At 49.8% G+C, this 19,622-nt stretch overlaps 6 protein-coding genes across 6 annotated transcripts; 4 read left to right on the forward strand and 2 right to left on the reverse strand.

The window, feature by feature from the left end:
- Window positions 1–41: 41 nt before the first annotated feature.
- CC1G_05202 (polynucleotide kinase 3'-phosphatase) lies at window positions 42–1,834 on the reverse strand (the record flags this gene model as incomplete). The annotated part of the gene is made up of 9 exons (XM_001833450.2): window positions 42–209; window positions 263–347; window positions 400–472; window positions 522–864; window positions 921–1,045; window positions 1,101–1,215; window positions 1,266–1,353; window positions 1,400–1,658; window positions 1,717–1,834. The coding sequence occupies 9 exons, from the start codon at window positions 1,832–1,834 to the stop codon at window positions 42–44; spliced, it is 1,374 nt and encodes a 457-aa protein (XP_001833502.2).
- A 168-nt stretch (window positions 1,835–2,002) lies between these two features.
- CC1G_05203 (phosphoribosyl-ATP diphosphatase) lies at window positions 2,003–2,917 on the forward strand (the record flags this gene model as incomplete). Its single annotated transcript, XM_001833451.2, has 7 exons — window positions 2,003–2,089; window positions 2,139–2,187; window positions 2,238–2,289; window positions 2,345–2,446; window positions 2,503–2,514; window positions 2,564–2,680; window positions 2,733–2,917. Exons 1-7 carry the CDS (start codon window positions 2,037–2,039, stop codon window positions 2,915–2,917), a joined length of 570 nt encoding a protein of 189 aa, XP_001833503.2. The 5' UTR covers window positions 2,003–2,036.
- A 112-nt stretch (window positions 2,918–3,029) lies between these two features.
- On the reverse strand, window positions 3,030–6,578 carry CC1G_05204 (Sdad1 protein; the record flags this gene model as incomplete). Its single annotated transcript, XM_001833452.1, has 11 exons — window positions 3,030–3,443; window positions 3,492–3,743; window positions 3,794–3,886; window positions 3,942–4,487; window positions 4,542–4,640; window positions 4,690–4,819; window positions 4,869–5,165; window positions 5,213–5,367; window positions 5,901–6,176; window positions 6,232–6,312; window positions 6,369–6,578. 11 exons carry the CDS (start codon window positions 6,576–6,578, stop codon window positions 3,030–3,032), a joined length of 2,553 nt encoding a protein of 850 aa, XP_001833504.1.
- Window positions 6,579–6,751: 173 nt separating this feature from the next.
- On the forward strand, window positions 6,752–8,496 carry CC1G_05205 (phosphoglycerate kinase). Its single transcript, XM_001833453.2, has 8 exons — window positions 6,752–6,895; window positions 6,962–7,007; window positions 7,057–7,583; window positions 7,638–7,703; window positions 7,766–7,900; window positions 7,947–8,068; window positions 8,125–8,329; window positions 8,382–8,496. The coding sequence occupies exons 1-8, from the start codon at window positions 6,782–6,784 to the stop codon at window positions 8,418–8,420; spliced, it is 1,254 nt and encodes a 417-aa protein (XP_001833505.2). The 5' UTR covers window positions 6,752–6,781; the 3' UTR covers window positions 8,421–8,496.
- A 68-nt stretch (window positions 8,497–8,564) lies between these two features.
- Window positions 8,565–10,773, forward strand: CC1G_05206 (JmjC domain-containing histone demethylation protein 1; the record flags this gene model as incomplete). The annotated part of the gene is made up of 8 exons (XM_001833454.2): window positions 8,565–8,839; window positions 8,891–9,249; window positions 9,302–9,570; window positions 9,619–9,678; window positions 9,726–9,896; window positions 9,949–10,012; window positions 10,061–10,130; window positions 10,179–10,773. The coding sequence occupies 8 exons, from the start codon at window positions 8,565–8,567 to the stop codon at window positions 10,771–10,773; spliced, it is 1,863 nt and encodes a 620-aa protein (XP_001833506.2).
- Window positions 10,774–10,840: 67 nt separating this feature from the next.
- CC1G_05207 (enzyme activator) lies at window positions 10,841–12,706 on the forward strand (the record flags this gene model as incomplete). Its single annotated transcript, XM_001833455.1, has 3 exons — window positions 10,841–10,859; window positions 10,910–12,532; window positions 12,588–12,706. The coding sequence occupies 3 exons, from the start codon at window positions 10,841–10,843 to the stop codon at window positions 12,704–12,706; spliced, it is 1,761 nt and encodes a 586-aa protein (XP_001833507.1).
- Window positions 12,707–19,622: the final 6,916 nt, after the last annotated feature.

Here is a 19,622-nt window from a genome sequence, read left to right on the forward strand (position 1 = left end):
TAATGTATAAGACACTCTAGAATATATAAAACGCCTACGCCCTACTTCCCGTCTATCTGTAACCACATTGACCACCTCTTTCTCTCTTCTTCCGTCCCCTCAAAATTCCAGTTAACGCGTCGGATTTCCGAGAATCCCTCTTCAAGAGTGGGCTCTTCGAACGCATTCTTGAAGCCGATTACTGCCGTGTATGGGACAAGTGACCTTCGCTAAAAAGGTCATCAGAACAGGCACTACAGGTAGGGAGTGAGGTTATCCTTACAGGCTCCTCTTCCGCCTTTTCAATAAAGGCTCGGTACAGGTTGTTGTGCCAAGCTAGCTCTACAGGCGCTGTAAAGTGGAAGCAACTGATTTTCGCATAAGTCCAGGGTCACTTGGAATGCCTCGTGAGCAACCCACCGAATTGGGATTTTGTGCTTCTTTGCTACGTCGATGTAGTGCTTTCTAGTCGCGACGTCTCGGTTGGTATTATCTGTGACCTGTCGTTAGAGCTGATGGAAGAAAGTCGGGGGAAGACCCACCTATGACACAGCTTTCTTTTCTAGAAATGGCATCGAGGACAGCAGCTACACATTTCGCGCGCGTTTTGAGGGTATCTTGATTAATGTGGGTATATCCTGCAGCTTTGAAGTGCTTCTTGTAAAAGGTTGATTTTCCGACACAGGGGGGACCCGTGAAAAGGACGATTTCTTGCGCCGAAGGCTTGGGTAAGAGGGCAGAGGATGAAGGGAGAACATCTGGGACTGGAAAGGATAAGTAGGGGGGATCACGGAAGGTGAGATGCGACCGACGTTCAGGCAGAGAAGAGACATTAAATCCAGGCAAAGAGAAATTCTCGTGGGCCGGAAGGCCGAGGAAATATTCCTAGACGATTCGTTTATTAAGGATTCTTCTTGAAGATCTTGAGAAAAGGGGGCCACCTCTGGGGTTTGGAAGGGCAAACCGACGTTAATCGCCCATTTCCTATCCGTGGAAGCAAAGTCAGATTTCGACTTTGAGTAAATGCGTCCTGCAGCGTCGCCAACGAAGAAGGATTGGTCCCGGTCTGTCTGATCGTTAGTTACGAGGGAAACGACGCTGGGGGATGAAAAGCATCATACCTATAGTAACCCCATCCTTCGCGAAAATAGCTTCAAGTTCATCCCACATCCCGGGCATGGGTTTTCTATATTGGTCCTTTGTGTTTGCTGCAAAGATTCGGAAGGGGATGCCGAGCTGTGACAGATATGAGTGAGGGAACGGGGAGAATAGGGCATTGGACGGACAGCGTTGGCAATGAGCTTGACTTTCTCCTTCCAGTTCTTGAGAGGGAGAGGTTTGATTGCTTGGTTGGAGATGAACACAATTGAAAACCTGTATGAGGATTAGATTAGTGCGCATAAAGAGATCCTGGACGTACCCTGATTCGTGAACTTCACGTAGCTTCTTGGGGACAACGGGGGCCCACCAGTGCCACTCGGTGGATGTATTACGGATATCGGCCTTGATAACCGTGCCATCCAGGTCAAACGCTGCTACTTTCGGGCGACTAACAGGCGTCAAGTGCACCCCATGTAGACATGTCTTGTTTGGTCCTAATGGTTGCAACCATTTAAACGGACCAGTTTCCTCTTCTGCGAGTTGACCTCCAGGCTGTCTTTGCTGGAAGAAAGGGTGCACTGTTCCACAGCTTTCAATTGGTTTGGGGAAGGAAAGCGCACGTTGGGTCTGCCTGACCTTTCTGGATCTTGGAAGAGGAAGCGCCAGCGTCGTTGTCGAGGTCCTTTGCAGACCGCTTTTTGGCGGTACGGCCTTCAGCGACCTTATTCTTGGAAGCATCTTTTGTGGTCGACATGCGCGGCCAATGTCGTGAAGTGGGAGAAGGCAAGACGCGCTGGGCCCGACGCGGCGCGCTCATAAAAGGGGCAGAGCAAACAAGATCCCATAGAGCCAAACAGAGCCACAACTCCGGAATGCTGTAGTTTCCCCTGTTTATGCTCTTCAGTCTGGCACTGCGCACAACCGCGACGCGTCTATCGTCCAGTATTAGAGTTGCGATGGTGAACCCGAAAATCGACGCTGTCCAGGACTTGGATACATCGGATGCACGGTTAGTCGGTCTCGCAAGGTCAACAAGAGAGAGTTAATCGGCTGGATAGATGGATTTCGTTGAAGAAACTCACCTATACGGATCAGGATGGGAAGCAGGTATATACTCATTGCGCTTGAGAGAGGACAGATCTTGAGTGATTCCAAAGAGACCTTGGGAGATGGCGACCAGACGCACCCGATCGACCAGTGGAATTGACGGTGTGCCATCTATCAGCAAGGAACACGAGCTTTGGCGCTCATGTCCAGGTTTTAGCTGTTGCTATTTTGACGATACTCAAGTCAAAGAAGAACACATTCCCCCCTTCAACCGTCGTCATTGAGCAGTATCGTCCACCGATTGACAAATACGTTGTTGGTGAGTCACTGAACCTATCGCGCCATTGATTCTGGGCTGACGATTTGCCTGCCTAGAACTACCTGCCGGTAAGGAACGGTGCCCTTCCATGATGGTGTCCGTCTGACCTCTTTTTAGGCCTCATAGATGAGGGAGAAACGCCGGAACAGGCGGCAATCCGTGAACTGAAAGAAGAAACAGGATACCAGTCCGACACCATCGTTGAGTCGTCGCCTGTCATCGTCAGCGACCCTGGTAAGTACTACTCCCACCCATGTGAAGCGCTCAAAGACAATACATGATATAGGCATGACCAATGCCAACATGAAGCTCGTCACCATCTCAGTTACCCTTGAAGATGAACTTTTGACGCCCAAACCTTCACTCGAGGTTGGGGAGCACATTGTGACAAAAGTGATTGCATTGTCCGAGTTGCACCAAAAGTTATTGGAATATGATCAGAAGGTATGTCTGCATGATGTATATATGTGAAAGCCGGCCATTGATTGTGTGTAGGGCTTTGCGGTGGATGCGAGGTTATCCCACTTGGCTACAGGCTTCCAATTGGCACACCAGTTTATCAAGTAGAGCAAGTAGAGACCAATTAACCCCTTGCTTTCTTCGCCCTCTTGATATGCGCCCTCAACTTCTGCTGCTTTTCCCTCAACGACGCCCGCTTCTTACTCCTCACTGCCTGACTACCCATAATCATCATAATCGGTTTGTTCCTTGCCTTTTCTCGATTGGTGGTACTGCTGGGTGTGGCCTTGTTCTGTTTGCCCTTGTGCGAACCGAATTTCTCTCGCCCTTCACGTCCTGCACGGATGGAGGCCATACGTTCTTCGTAGTCTGCTTTGGCCTTTTTGCGTGGACCCAGGATATCTTGCTCTGAGATGAATTGGCCGGATGAGGGCTCGGGGTCAGCTGCTTTACGTTTGTTTTTAGAGGATGTTCCAGAGGAATCGGCTGTGGATGATTTGAGGCTGTTGAGGAGAGCAAAATCTGCTGGGGTGAGGATCTGGACGGCGTGTCAGCACAAAGGACGGATTATATTTTTGAAGCGTACCTTGGTTGTAGCCAATGTGGAAATCTTCTTTTCCTCAGCGGGCTTTGGTTCTCCATCTTCTTCCTCTTTCTCGTCCTCGCTATCGCTGATGTCCAAGTCTTTGCCATCATCAGAGACCGATATCCATCCTTCGGATTCCGACTCGCTAGACGAATCTTCTTCAATCTCCCAGCCGTTCCATGCGTCGGAATCGTCGCCAGATCCTTCTCCATCTTCGTCCATCTTGGTTTGCGCCAGATGTTCCTCCAATAGCTACGGGAAAAGTGAGAGCGCGTATGCAGACAAAATCCAAATGCACTTACAGTGAGACCCTCGATGTCCTTGGCCGCTTCAGGTGCATAGCCATAGGGTAGGGCTTTGATTCCCGATGCAATGCCCATGGTAGCTTCCTTACCCTAAAAGACAAAGGGTATCAGCGGGGTGGATTGTGACCAAATGGATGCGACTTACCCGCTCCCTCTTTTTCAACATTCCAGGGTTGACTTCGCGGTACAGACGCAGCAGACTTCGTGCAGCCGCTAGCACAGCCTTATCCTTACTCTTCCTATACTCGACCAAATCCTGGAGCAAATCTTCCTCCATTGCCCACGGCTGCCTCGTACACACCTCTCTAATGGAGTTGATACCCGCGGCAATAACCTCATTCGCCACACCCGGATGGACAAACTCCTGCGCAATCTTTCGAATCACGGGGGTCAAAACGTCTGGTGGGGTGAGTTCATGCACCGACTGAGCTAGTGCGACGAGGATCGACGGAACGCGTAGTTGCTTGTAGAAGAGGTATTTGACGACGTAGGTGTAAAAGTTGAGGACGCATAGTTTGTGGCTTCCCATGATTCGAGAGAGAAGTTGCATGATTAGGATGCGGTGGTCCAAGTCGAATTTCTTGTCATGTTCGTGTAGGAGGTCAAAGAGTTTTTCGGCAAATGTTTGGGGGTCGCGGAGAAGTAGGATAGCAGAAAAGTCGGACTGTTTGTCGGTTTTATTGTGCATTTTCTAGGTGGGATGTGTTGGAGAGTGTAATTTACGGAGGAGGGTCATGGAACAAACCTTTTTCGCTTGGTTGAGCTTTTTCTGAATCTTTTTGTCCCCGCTTCGAGTCTTTTTGTTGATCTCTCGTCGGTGGTGAAGAGCTTTCACGTCAACGTCCTGGTAAAGGTGTTAGATGCGGGGGAAGAAGAAGGGCAGTCGGGCGTACCTCTTCACCCTCGTCATCGCTATCTTCGTCTTCCTCGTCGTTGAGGAAGAAGTGAAGGGAAGCGCTCTGGACCTTCAATACAGGATGGAAGCAGCCCTGTGCAACGATCGACACAGTCTTCGCATCTTTCCTAAGCAACCCTGTCAACAACTTACCTCCTAGAACAAGGTGAAACTCACCAGATCCCCTTCTTCCAAAGCTCCTTGGCCATGATAATAGCCCACATCGCCTCGTCGCCTGTTTTCCTCTGATCGGCTGGGATATTGATCTTGGTTTTACCTTTGTGGCTGGTAAACTCTCCGTCCATTCCGCGTTCGACCATGTTGAACAGCATGGCTTGGACCGAGTTGTTCAGTTTATGGTTTTTAGATTTGAGATTGGCGACACGGATGTCGTTGATGATGGTTTTGCGGATGAAGGCGCGGAGGGTGGGCGAGGGTGTTTGGGGGAGGAGGGGGAAGAGCGTTTTGAGGAGTCTGTGGACGGTGTTAGAGACGGATTAAATACATACCCAGGAACTTACTCGATGGATGTGATGACATTTTTGTTTCGCAGCATTACGAGGTTTTGGACGAGGGTTTTGCGTGTGTCGACTTGGAGAACGACATAGTTGTCGAGCAACAGGTTCGCTAGTTGTTTAGGAAACTCGGCGGTTTCTTTTGGGTAGCATGTAGCGACCTGGGATATATTAGCTGCGTAAAGACCAACACATAGTCTATGATACCAACCTGGGAGATAAAAGAGACCAGTTCTCTGAAATGCTCAGCCTGTTCTTCAGGATGGGTCCCAAAAATTTCACGGATGCTGTTGAAGTGATTCCATTGCTGCAGAAATTCTTCTTTATACGACTCTGGGTCTCTCTTTATCAAGTTTTGAAGTTGAGGGAGGTTGGACGTGAGCAAAATTCCGCGAACCATGGTCGAGGAAGAGTCAAGAGTTGGTTCACCAGAACGAGATCAGAAAACATATGGGCGTTTGTTATGTAAGCCATTATAGATTGAGATAGTAAAACCAATAATTTACACGGAAAGCGATTGGTATCAAGACGTTGATTCTGCTGGTTTGGATTCAGTGGGTTGTTCTGTCGTTGGGGTGTTATCTGGTCGTGATTCGCCACCGCCGCCGTGATTTCCTCTGCCTCGTCCGCGTCCACGACCTCGACCCCCACGACCCCGTCCTCCACGAAAAGCTGTCGGTGATCCTCCACGCACCCACTGATCGCTCGGAGGAGGAGGTGGTGGAGGAGATGTGTTTTCAGCAGCAGAGCCGGACGAATCTCCCTGTGGACTTTGAGGTGCACGAGGTTTCCGAGAATCGTGGGTTGGTTTGCCAGAATCCCATTCGCGACTCTGAGCTTTCTCCATCTTCCGTTGTGCATTCTTATCCCGAGCTTGGTCGATACTGTCCTGCACTTTACGGTTCTGAGCCTGTTTCTGTCTTTCCTGCTCTTGTGATTTGCGGAAAGCCTCTTCGTCTGCTTGAACGTCCTGTCATAACCAGTGAATGCACGATCTCGAGTCGCGAGGATGTGGAGATCGTTACCAATCGACGTTGCTTGATTTTCTCGTTTTGTTCGCGAATCCTGGCCATGCGTTCAGCTAGGGCTTCATCACTGAGTTTATCCTGGAGAGATGGGTTAGGGAATGTCTGTACAAGAGGTTGTATGTAGGTCGACTTACTCGAGCGGCACCTCCAGTTTTGACGCGGTCGGGATTGACGTATGGCTTTGGTTTACCTCTCTTTTCTGTTTCTGTGGATTCAGGCTGGGTCGAAGGACTGGGTTGGGAAGGATCCACTTCTGGAGCTGGTTCTTCGTTGTCCTTGATGCTGAGTTGTTGGAAGTCAAGGCCGAGAGTATTCGAAACCTGAGGAGGGGTCGGTTCTGCCATCTTGAGAGAGAGCGAGGGGATGGTGGTCGTTGTGGACAACGATGAGCAGAAAGGATCGTTGGTGATTGGTGGATAGCCCCTAACCTTAGGTAAAGGCAACCTGATTTGGGATGACACTGATGAGAGATTGTCTATGGGATTCGGTATAAAAGGGCGATAACCATTCCGTTCCTTCACGATCCATCTCTTCTTCACAATCCACAATGTCTCTCTCCAACAAACTCTCGATTACCGACCTCGATGTCAAAGGAAAGCGGGTCCTTATCCGTGTTGATTTCAACGTCCCCATCCAGGAGGGCAAGATCACCAACCCTGCGGTAAGGAAATTTGGATGGATTCTCCGAGATTTTCGAGCCCGTTTTGCTGAGCGAGTCTGGATATAGCGCATCGTCGCTGCGTTGCCCACCATCAAATACGCTCTCGACAATGGTGAGTGATGTCGAGGGTCTGCTGAAGGAGTATCTCATCGTCATCTTAGGAGCGAAGAGCGTCGTGTTGATGTCTCATCTCGGCCGACCCGACGGCAAGGTCAACGAAAAGTTCTCTCTCAAGCCTGTTGCCGCCAAACTTGAAGAACTCCTGGGCAAGTCAGTCATCTTCACCAACGACTGTGTCGGTGCCGATGTCGAGAAGGCGGTCAATGGCGCGCCTGACGGTTCGGTCATCCTGCTCGAGAACCTTCGATTCCACATCGAGGAAGAGGGTTCGGTCAAGAACAAGGATGGTACCAAGACCAAGGCTGACCCCGCTGCTGTTACTGCCTTCCGAGAGGGCCTCACCAAGCTTGGGGATGTCTATGTCAATGACGCTTTCGGTACTGCCCATCGTGCTCACTCGAGTATGGTCGGTGTCAAGTTGCCACAGAGGGCCGCTGGCTTCTTGATGAAGAAGGAGCTCGAATACTTTGCAAAGGCGCTCGAGCATCCTGAGCGACCTTTCCTTGCGATCCTGGGAGGCGCTAAAGTGTCGGACAAGATTCAATTGATTGAGAACATGTTGGACAAGGTTTATCGCGTTATTTTAAAGACTTTTCGTTGAGACTGAACAGGGTTTTTGTAGGTCAACTCGCTCATTATTTGTGGCGGAATGGCGTTCACTTTCAAAAAGGCTCTCGACGGCGTCGCGGTGCGTGATACTAATTGAAGACAGTGATGACATCATTGCTCAATGTTTCGATCACATTCCAGATCGGTAACTCGCTCTTCGATTCCGCTGGCGCCGAAAAGGTTGCAAGTCTCGTCGAAAAGGCAAAGAAGAACAACGTCAAACTCGTCTTCCCCGTCGACTACATCACAGCTGACAAGTTCGACAAAGACGCTGCGGTATGTAGTATGTCCTCTGGCATCGCATCTGCTGATGTTTGGTTAGACCGGCACTGCCACCGACAAGGATGGTATCCCTGAAGGCTGGATGGGACTCGACGCCGGCCCTGAGAGTCGCAAGTTGTACCGAGAGACTGTCTTGGAGGCCAAGACCATCCTCTGGAACGGGTAGGTGTGCTTCTCGAACTGTTGGCAACTTTTGCTGATAGGATTCCCTTGTCTAGACCCCCTGGTGTCTTCGAATTCCCTGCCTTTGCCAACGGTTCCAAAGAGCTTCTCAAGGCTACCGAGGAGGCTGTCGCCAAGGGTGCAACCGTCATCATTGGTGGTGGTGATACCGCAACTGTCGTCGCACAGTTCGGTGACGAGTCCAAGCTCAGCCATGTCAGTACCGGTGGTGGTGCCAGTCTCGAGTTGTTGGAGGGCAAGGTACGTTGTGTCGACCGTCCATTCAGGATCCAGGCTAATGTATTATGTATAGACTCTTCCTGGTGTTGCAGAATTAAGCGAGAAGCAGTAGAAAGCAAAATGAACAAGTTTTTTTATCTGTAAAGTATTGAAGAATGTGATGATGATTATTAGTGAGAGCGTGGAAAGATTATGCCGTATGTGAGATACGGCGCTGTAAGGAAGCGGGATCAATAACTTTTATTCCATGACCTCCATGTCCGCAACAACCAATCCCTCACCCAACGACCCAGTTCCTTCACCTAAGCGCTCGCCTACGCCGGAAAAGACTATTGGGACGAAGCCAGAGGAGCAAACACAGGAAGAGGGAACCAAGACGCCGTCAGAGACCTGCCCGCTATGCCCGGACGAGAAACAGGAAAGACGTAGGTCTTCTCGCCGGGAGGACTGGATCCAGTGCGAGGCGTGTAATACCTGGTTCCATTGGAAGTGCACAGGTGATAAAACTGACCTTGCTACTATTGCAAAATGGTGCGTTGGTCTCTTCCTCGGGCCTGGATTATTCATGAAAGGTTGTGATAGGTTTTGCAAGAGTTGCGTCGAGCAGGATTCCAGCCGGGTTGTTACCTACAAAGCGCCCGCGAGAAAGTCGTTGCGCAAACGTGCCCAACAGGATTATGCGAATATCGAGAACGGGATTGGCTCTGATCCTCGGAGGTGGTTGAAGCTACTGGAGGATAAGGATCCATACCCAGATCCGTTTAAGAGGATGAAGGGAAGCGACGTGCAGCTGAGCTGGTTGGAGGAGGATGAGACCGCGATGCTAGAGCCTGTCGTTATTGAGAAGCCGGAGGGCTTGGGGATGAAGATGCCTCCCAGTGATTTCAGTGTGGATGATGTTGCGGATTTATTGGGCGAACACACGCCGGTGGATGTTATTGGTGCGTTTTTTCGTTTTATTTCTCGAGCTCGCCATGCTCAATCATGCTGTAGATGTGGCGAGTCAGTCTGCATCCCCTGGTTGGACACTCGGAAAGTGGGCCGACTATGTGGAGAGTGAACCTTCGAAGAGGGAGAAGATTTACAATGTTATTTCCTTGGAGGTATCGGGCACGAAGATTGCGGAGCAAGTGTTACCCCCGAAGATTGTGAGGGACTTGGATTGGGTGGAGAACTTTTGGCCGAGTACGAGAAAGGGCAAGGGGAATGTGTACCCCAAGGTGCAGTTGTATTGCCTGATGGGTGTTGAGACTGCTTGGACGGTGAGTGCCCTATTTTTAATTTAGGAGAGGGATGCTTATAAAGAGTAGGATTGGCATATCGATTTTGCGGGGTCTTCAGTTTATTATCATATCTTGAGCGGGGCAAAGGTGAGAGGAATTACAGTTCCCTAACGAATAATACTAACGGCGTGTAGACATTCTACTTTATCAGACCTACAACTGCCAATTTGGCAGCGTATGAACGATGGTCTGGAAGTGAACTGCAGTATCAGACGTGGTTGGGGGATTTGGTGGATCATGTGTACAAGGTGGAGTTGAAGGCGGGGAATACGATGATCATTCCTGCTGGGTGGATCCACGCCGTGGTGAGTAATACCATTCATCTGTGTGAAATACGGCTAATGGATTGGTTTATAGTATACACCGGCTGATACTATGGTGTTTGGGGGCAACTTTTTGCACTCGTACAATGTCGCAACGCGTATGTTCTACTTACTGTTTGGAGGGTTGGCCTGACTCGGGAGTTTAGAAATCAAGGTTCGAAATATTGAGATTGCGACTCAGGTGCCCAAAAAGTTCCGGTTCCCGATGTTTGCCAGGTGAGGAATATTGTTTCCCAGAGAAAGGAGCGCGCTAACGTGACACAGATTGTGCTGGTATGTTGGTGACAAGTACCTTAAAGATCTGAGGACGCACTCAGAGTTCCCGGATCGAGTGATGGAGGGTATTCTGGCGCTAGCCAACTTTCTTGTTGGCGAGGTGCGGATTCTTGAGCGAGGGGGAGAGCAGGCGAAAAAGGAAGTGAAAGAGCAAATACCGGCCGATCGCGTCAAAGACGCGCCTGCTCTGGCGCGAGAGCTCCGGTGGCGAACGCGATTGGCGCTTGGGTACTCGAGCTGTGATGAGGGGGATGAAACGGTGGTGAACGGAGCCAAGAGGAAGAGAGGGGCGTCCGAATCGCCAGTGAATGGGATCTTTAGGAATTTCAAGCCCAAGAAATGGGATGATTCGTTGGAGGAGGTCGAGCAGGGTGAGAATAAGCGGGTGAAATGTGGGGGACCGAGACCGGACAGCGGAGAGGGGTGGACCAAGGGATGGCTCAAGGGGGAAACCGAGGAGATGGGTGAAGAGACTTTGGTGAACATCCGCAAGGAACGATACACCAAAGTGAGACGGACTGCACACGGAGTTGAGCGACAACGGGTTGAGCGGACAGTCGAGCAATGGGTACTAGAGGAGTAGCTGTAGCTTACATAATCTTATTTGTGTTTTGAGGGAGATTCATGTCAGTTGTCGACTGCAAACCACAATGTACAACGACCAAAACTGTAAGCTTTTCTCTAAAATTCTCTGGTTTCCGTTCACGTCTGGCCAACAGATCATACCCAGCATGCTCAGTACTACAACAACAGAGATTCAGACCCAACACACGACCTCAGTGCTGGCTTTTCCGCCCTGAGCGTCTCCCACCACGACCCAATCGCCCGTTCTCACTCTGCAATGTCCATGCACTCAGCTGGAAGCCACGGTCGCCACCACCCGCCCCAGCCACGACATGCAGCCACTTTGCCGTACAACAACCCTGGACCGTCCTATGACAATGCTCATTACAATGGACACTACAACGACCCCTACTATGCCCACCAGCAGTGGGCGCCCGCAAACCATACACCAGCAGCGACGTATGATCCCCTCTATGCAGCTGCTTCTGACATTCTCGGAATGGGCCCTCCCCCGCCTCCGCCTCCTCCACCGCCCCATCACCTCCGCCAGCCGGGCCATCATCCTCCCCCAGCTCCCTACCATCACCCCCCAGGCCAGATATACCCAGACGTCCCACCTGGCCAGCAATACTCTGATACACAGTCCCTGAAGACGTCCCCCTCTACAGTCGACTCGTACACAACCTCCCCATCTGACTATCAAGACTTTGAGCTTCGCGGTCCTGTCAAAAAGGCTGTACCCGTCCCTTCCAGCCAAGGAGGCAAGGCAATCGATCTCAACGCTCCTCCTTACACCAAAGAGTACATCGACCAGTACCGCCAGCGGATAAAAGCAGACCCTGACCCTGAAGCTCACTTTCTCTACGCCAAATACCTCATCGAAGCTGCAAAGAGATTCCGCACACAAGCAAAAGACGCTCGAGCGGGCAAAAAGTATTCAGAGTTCCTCATCGGCGAGGCTCTCAAGGTTGTCAGGAGACTCGCTACCCAGGGAGACGCCTACGACGAAGCCCAGTTCTTCCTTGCAAATTGTTACGGCACCGGTGCCCTCGGACTCCAGGTCGATCACGAAAAGGCCTACCATCTCTACCTTCAGGCTGCCAAACAGAATCATGCCGCTGCTGCCTACCGTGTCGCTGTCTGCAACGAGATTGGTGCAGGAACCAAAAGGGAGCCTCCTCGCGCAGCTGCTTTCTACCGCAAGGCCGCTTCCCTTGGTGATACTGCTGCCATGTACAAGCTGGGTATGATCTTGTTGCACGGCCTCCTCGATGAACAGAAGAATCCCCGCGATGCAGTCAGCTGGCTCAAGCGTGCCGCCGAACAGGCTGACGAAGAGAACCCACACGCACTACACGAACTCGCATTGCTCTACGAACAACCAAACTCGAACCTCGTGCCCCATGACCCAGTCCATGCCAAACAACTCTACACCCAAGCTGCCCAACTCGGTTACACCCCTGCCCAGTTCAAGCTCGGTCAATGCTACGAGTATGGCTCCCTTTCTTGTCCTGTCGACCCTCGTCGTTCCATTGCCTGGTACACAAAGGCAGCAGAAAAGGGTGATGCAGAGGCCGAGTTGGCGTTGAGTGGATGGTATCTGACCGGTAGCGAGGGGGTGTTGAAGCAGAGTGATTCCGAAGCCTATCTGTGGGCGAGGAGGGCTGCGAACAAGGGGCTGAGCAAGGCCGAGTACGCTGTAGGATATTACGCCGAGGTCGGCATTGGTATCAAGCAGGATATCGAATTTGCAAAGAGGTGGTACATGCGAGCAGCCGGTACGTGGAATTCTTTCTAATCGTTGCTATTGTTTCCTGATCTTGTCTTTTTTAGCCCAAGGAAATAAGAGAGCAATGAATCGGTTGACAGAGATGAAGCGGATGGGCAATAAGCGCCCTGCTATGGCTCGGCCTACTCGCCAGCAAGCAAAGGACGAATGTGTCATCATCTAGCTTCATGGTCTATTTTTTGTAATAGCTTTTAGAGATTTAATAAATGTGGGGCTCGTATGTGGCACGGTCCGCTACCGAGCCTATTTTATCGCGCTCACACTGTAACGAGTTGAGGGGCTCTCGGCGCACACAGGGAGCCACGGCGGACCGGGATAATCTGCTGTCGACTCGCGACCTCGCGCTGTCCATATATATGTACCATTACACAGGGTGTCGGGGTAGAATGTCCGGGGCGCCAAATTGAGCTCAGATTCCGGAATCCACCGGGAATCCAAATGGAATGTGACCACATTGCACAACACTGGTCTTTTACATTCCACTTCATTGTCGGGAATATAAACACCATTTGAACAAAATCTGGCTCTCAGAATGCAGCACAATCCGATGTCCTTCGCATTTCCCTGTTGCGCACAACAATCCAGATTCCAGATGTTCCAGATTCCAGATGTTCCACATTCAGCTCAAATCAATTGTATTAGTCTAAATATAACCCTAAACATGACCCCGCCAAATCATCCAATCCTCCTTCAAACCATGTTCTCTCATCTTGAAACCCAGCAGACAAGTCCCAAAGGCCTTCTGGTACATGCACAGCCACCTGTAATGGCCAGCAGCCCAGCGGTATCTTCACGAATCACCAACATTGCTGAACTGACACCAATAGATCCGGGGCCTTATAGGCTCAGGGTTCTTAGTGATCACCCACGGGTCTGGGAAACCCGCCGGGTTACCGGGTAAAACCCGCCCGGGTGCGGGTACAGGTCAACAGATGTGAACCCTCAGCCAAACCCGGACCCGGGAGGCGGGTTCCCACGGGTTCGGTACCCCAAAAAGGGCAAAGGTCGGCTTGGTCCAATGCCGCAGGGTATAACTTTTGCCCCAGTGCCACAATCATCAACTATACAGTACTGAACTTTAATTTTCCAACATATCATAGTTACGTAGTGCTAGTAATTTGGTAGTTCCTCTAATGTGCATCTCTTCCCCCTGTTCCAATGAACCCTCCCGGGTTTTCCAGGTTTTCTCGGGTAACAACCTTGCGGGTTACCCGAGAAAACCCGGACCCCTCTGACGGGTCGGGTTGGACCACGGGTACGGGTCCGGGTCGACTTTCCGGTACCCGGGGTCAACCCGTGGTGATCACTAAGGGTTCTTGTCTGAGGGGGTTTTGTGCCGCCAAGACGCGAATCGTTTCTCCCCATGTGACCAGGGGTTTCATGTGACACTTCCTTTGTGGCTGGACAGTCACTTTAATTAAGAGGCTGCAAGTTCAATTTTGGGTGGATGCCGATATTTTCAATGGAGACTTTCAAAGTGTTAAGACTGTAGATTATATTTATGCTTCAATAATTTTTTAAAAATGTCTGTAACTTATTTCCAACTAAACAAGGCCGGGTGTGCCAGTTGTCTTGATGGGATTCACCAGTTTTTCGTTGGTTTTGGTGCACTAGTATACCCCTACTTCCATCACCAGACCAGGGCAAATCAAATGTGACATATGCCCTTGTTCTAAATCATGAATCACATGGCAAGGGCAAATAGAATGTAGGGCAAATCATAGAAACTGGCAATCAGGGGGCAAATCATCAATACAGGGTGAATCATCAGAATCAGTAAATTAGGGCAAATATATACTGGTGCCTGATACACCTGTAGCCATCTGATGTGCTTACTAAATTATTGATGTATTGATAGAAAGCCAAATATTTCATGTTTGGAGTCTGTTCTTTTTTTGTTCTGGCCTCTCGACCAAACAAATATCAAATATGGGTGCCGTCTGAAGGTAGCGCCCACTCCTTAGGCGCATTTAGGGTTGGGGTTAGTTTAGGGTTGGGTTTAGGTTAGGGTTGGGGTTAGTTAGGATTGGTTAGGGTTGGGTTCAGGGGTCTATTATTTTGGTTAGGGTTGGAGTTGTTTAGGTTAAGGTTAGTTAGGGTTGGGGGTGGTTAGGGTTAGGTCCATGATTGCCCTAGCTTTTTGTATAAATCATGTGTATAGGGCAATTCACTAGTCACAGGAAATCGTAAGAATAGAGGGCAAATCATCTAGTGCAGGGAAATCATAATATAGAGGGCAAATCACTGAATCATAAAGATATAGGGCATATGTCACATTTTGCTTCAGGGCAGTTGCCTTGTCCTAGTGATGGAGTTGGTGGATACCACTCTTTGGTGTGCAGTAGCCTTTAGGACATGGGGCACCTATAAGGCCCCGGAAATTATGCCGTTTATCGGCCCGCATCCATGATCCCACTCGTGGATGCTGTCGCGAAGAGCGAACACTAAACCAAAACCACAACCAAAACCAGAGACTGGCGGAGCCTGAGAATGCGATGAGCGACGTTGAGCAGTAAAAATGTCTATAGGACAAGATTAGATGTCAAGCTTGCTACCAACACAGTGTATCGTACCTATAGGACAAGAGGTCAAGCTAAGGAATACTACTCTACTCTAGCCAACTATAAGTACGAATGTCCTAGATAATCCGGTGGAGAAATGAAGGTAAAATGCGAAGCGTGCAAGAAAAATCATATGTCAAAGTATTGGCCAATAGGAACAATAATTCAGTGAACGTGTTATGAGAAAGTGTCCTTAGAATAAGGGAAATGATAAATAAGGGAAGTAGGCTTCTAAAGAACAATGAAAGGAAGCCATAGAAGCCAGCGCTTAAAGTCCGTACACGTCCGGTGGCCAGTTGTAGGGGGATGACGTCATTGTAGGGAGCAGGTTTGAACTGCTCCTTGCAATGATGCCATAATGACCGGACGCAAAGTTGAGGGTTCAAACCCAGGTTGGGGCGGAAAAATAAGATAATTTAGGGTGCATACCAGCGGTTCACGACAGATGCCAACATTGAGCCCCATCCTTCAGGACACAGCAGCCCTTCACACCTCGATGCTGGTATTGACCAGGCCAATGTCAACTTGGGCAGCCACACCAGTCCTCTGGCTATGGGTTCTGTGGCAACCCAGATGTTAGGGTCTCAAACATCCACCCACATCTACCCACAACCCACTAGTGAAAAACTCGCCTATTTCTGGGTCGTTTTGGACGAAATAAAGCTCAAACCCTGTGGAAAACCCGCAGGGTTACAGGTAGGGTTTTGACAGGGTCCGGGTCTGGCTCCTGGCTCTCAGACCTGGGGTTTACCTGTGGTGAACACTACAACCCACCAGCGACCTACACTCCCCGCACAGTCTCATATGATCCCGCACTACCCCGCACTACCCCGCACTTGCCATCATCTTTCTGCATGCATCCCGCATTCCAGGCTAGTCTGTCCAAAGTCCAGTTCAGAACTTTGAGAACTTGGTCTGAACCTGGTTCGAACTTCAAAGTTCAGGTTCAAGTTCGGCCTGTTGAACTTATCTTATCTTATCCGTAGATTACATCATAGATTAGATTAGATTAGTGAGACCCAGTCCAGAACACTCTAGAATATTCTAGTGTAGAACATTCTGGAATGTCACATGAGTAGGTGCTAATACTTGCACCATATCACATCATTATCGCTCATTCTTACTCATGATGACTCATTCGCTTACTCACCCATCACACCTTCCATATTTATGTAGTTTATGTCACATCTGTCATGCCTCATGTAAACTATAAATACTAGCCCTCTCTGGCCTTGGAATAGATGATAGAGTTCGTCACAACTCTTGTAGTTAGCCACTAGTTAGCCTCACATAACTCTCTACCTGGTAAGTCTTAGAGTAGACCACCTTAGCTAGATAGTGTTTGCTCAACAGGGGTTATGAGCCCCGTTGGGCTTTAGCTTTGCGCTTGTTTGACTGCATTGCTAAATCTGGTTTGCGCTAGTCTCTGGCTGCATCCAGAATCTAGTTTTCACTTTTTTGGCTGCATCTAGATGCTCTAAGGCTTACTACTTGTGGTCGTCATGATCTGCACTATTTTTGGCTGCACACTTGTCCTTTCATTCTCTCACAAGAACACCATGCTGATGATCGGTCTTTTTGACAGATCTCAACAACCATGTCCTCCGCCCTCACTCAACTCGTTCCAGTTCTTGATGGCACCAACTATTGAGTGTTACGAACTCCCCTATTTCCTCCATCTTACTTCCTTTGTTTCCTTCTCCACGCTCTATTTTCCCGAACCTTCCGGACTTCCGTTCCCTCCGTACTTCCGTTCCCTCCGTACTTCCGTTCCTTCCGTAGTCCCGTAATCTTCGCTTCTTCGATTCTCTCGCATCTCCGAACCCTTCATACATCCGTTCCTCTCGTATTCCGTACTCATCGATACTCCTTACTTGTCGCTCTCACACCTTCACTAGTTCTACTATAAATACTGTCTCTGTAGTAGATACTCCTCAGCCTGTTATCAAGAACCTTTCCCTCAGAACTTCTATCGCTCTCAGCTCGGTCCTCTCTGTCTGCGATAGCGACAGGCCTCTTGAACTTGATTCCAGAACCAGAACTTCGATCCAGAACTCCAGAACTCCAGAAATCCAGAGTCGGCAACGATAAGTCCTCGTTGCCCGAAGTCGTAACAGAATAACAGGGTCGTCCATGGCGGCCTTCCTCGAAAGGGCGGCCCCCCCCCCCTCTTCAACCACGGATTCAGACGACGATCTCCGAACTCCTTCGACCCCTCCCTACGGCTGTACAACCAGCCACACACATTCTACTCCGACAAGAAGTTCGACGTCCACCTAAACCCAGCCAGCAAGTGGATCCATTGCACTCGACAACCTTGCCCACATCGTCTATCCAAACAACCCGAAGAGTTCCCCAGTTGGGGAGTTCCCTGTGACACTGTGGAACAAACCGAATTCGATCCCGATATCGTAGAAGAATCCCTCCAGAAAGCTCTCGAATCTCGAACTGAACGAAGGAACAAGCAGAAAGAAGAAAGAAGACTTCAAAAGAAACATCAGAAAGCTACGAAATCGCCAAGGTCGAGGGGCCCTACTGAAATCGAACGAACCCTATCAGACCAACTGAAGAATCTGAACATCGACCAACCGACTCCATCGAAGAACCAAGAAGACCCTGAAACCAACTCTGATACCAATATGGCCGGAAACAATAACAGTAACACCTTCCAAGAACGACTCAAAGAGCGACAATGGCAAAGTTATCCCCAAGAGGTTCAACGGAAACCGCTACCACTACCAGGCATTCTGCGACGCCGTCGATCTCTTCTTCATCACAGACGACAAACACGATACCGATCAGAAGAAGATTGCCTTCGTCCTCGCCCTACTCGACGAAGGAGAAGCTCGCATTTGGCGAACCAACTACCTCAGACAATGCCGCAAGAACGGAAAACTTGACCTCGGAAATTTCGACGAACTGCTCAAGAAACTCGATGATACTTTTAAACAACCTGAAGAAGAAGATGAAGCCCTCTTTGCTCTTAACAACATGAAGCAACGACCCAATGAACACGCGGAACAGACGATCACCCGATTCAGAGAACAAGCCTCCCTCGCTGGTCTCGATCTCACCAAGAACGATCGCATCGCCATCGACTACCTCAAAGACATCTTAGACCCTGGTCTCGTCGACAAAGTCTCCCTCGACGTTAGAGAACCCGATACATTCAAAGAATGGGTTAAACTCGCCATCAAATATGACCGGGTCTATCGGCGCAACAAACTTCTCAAATTGCTCGGCAAACGGGGAAATACACCCAACTTCCGCAAAACCCTCAGTGCCTTTGCCAGATCCACCAGAAACAGCTCCGAACGCGACCCCGATGCCATGGACATTGATGCCATTTCCACCGAAGAACGAACTCGAATGATGAAGACTGGCAGCTGCTTCTACTGCCGTGAACAAGGCCACATCGCCAAGGAATGCCCCAAGAAACGCAAAGATCGAAACACCTCTACCGCAAATGATACCAAAAAGAAGACCCCCCGTGAAGCCGCCAAATACATCCGAAGACTCCTCGCTCAATATTCCCCAGAAGAAGAAGCCGAAATCCTCGAAGCCGCTGGAGACACCCTTGATGAAGAAGAAGATGATGATCAAGAGGATTTTTGAATCGGGGAGCGGTTCAGTCAACGTACGCCTCCCCTCAACTTGATATCTACTCTGTACTAGTCACCGAGATCAATGACCACACTATGCACGCCCCTATTACTCTTATTGGTGAAAAGACAGGAAAAACCGTTGACACTAAAGTCCTTATTGACAGCGCAGCAGGAGGAACCTTTATTAGCACAAGATTCGCGAAACGACGAAATATTCCCCTTCGCCCACTACCCCGACCGCTCAAGGTCAACAACATTGACGGAACTCCAAACAAGGAAGGAGCAATTACTCATTTTGTCGACTCCATGGCTCGATTACACGATCGAACATTCCGGATTTGGTGGTATGCAACAGAAATCGCCCACCAGGATCTAATCCTGGGCCTCCCATGGCTCCGCTGCACAAACCCCATCATCGACTGGAAGAAAGGAACACTCGACTGGAAAGACAAGATCGACCCCGATAAAATCGAAAATCACCTTCCTCGAACCAACCTATCCACTCCGAACACAACCACCGTCGCCGTAATGTGTCTCCTCGAGGACGAAACCGACGAGGAAGGCGAAACCCCTGTCGTTTGGTATCAACGCAAAAACCACTACCGCTCAACTGCTAGCTGCACAAGAACAAGAAAAGAAAGAAAAGAAGACTATCGACGACATCCTTCCAGAACCATACAAGAAGTATCGACACCTATTCGAAGATCGCCCAGAAACAGCCCTTCCTCCTCACAGAAAATGGGAATTCACAAGATCGACCTCAAACCCGGATTCGTTCCCAAAGTATTCAAGACTTATCAGCTCACCCCAGCCGAAGACCAAGAACTACAGAAATTCCTTGAAGAAAACCTCCGACTCGGACGGATCCGCCCATCACAATCTCCGATGGGATCACCCCTTTTCTTCGTTGCCA

This window comes from Coprinopsis cinerea, assembly GCF_000182895.1.
Source record: "Coprinopsis cinerea okayama7#130 chromosome 2 map unlocalized cont3.2, whole genome shotgun sequence".
Taxonomy (NCBI): Eukaryota; Fungi; Basidiomycota; class Agaricomycetes; order Agaricales; family Psathyrellaceae; genus Coprinopsis; species Coprinopsis cinerea.

Bases quoted from the DNA above. Each gene is read 5' to 3' on its own strand.
- CC1G_05205 (XM_001833453.2), top strand. From the start codon at position 6,782: ATGTCTCTCTCCAACAAACTCTCGATTACCGACCTCGATGTCAAAGGA. The intron at 6,896-6,961 runs GTAAGGAAATTT...GTCTGGATATAG, and splicing joins GCAAGATCACCAACCCTGCG to CGCATCGTCGCTGCGTTGCC. The intron at 8,330-8,381 runs GTACGTTGTGTC...TATTATGTATAG, and splicing joins TCGAGTTGTTGGAGGGCAAG to ACTCTTCCTGGTGTTGCAGA.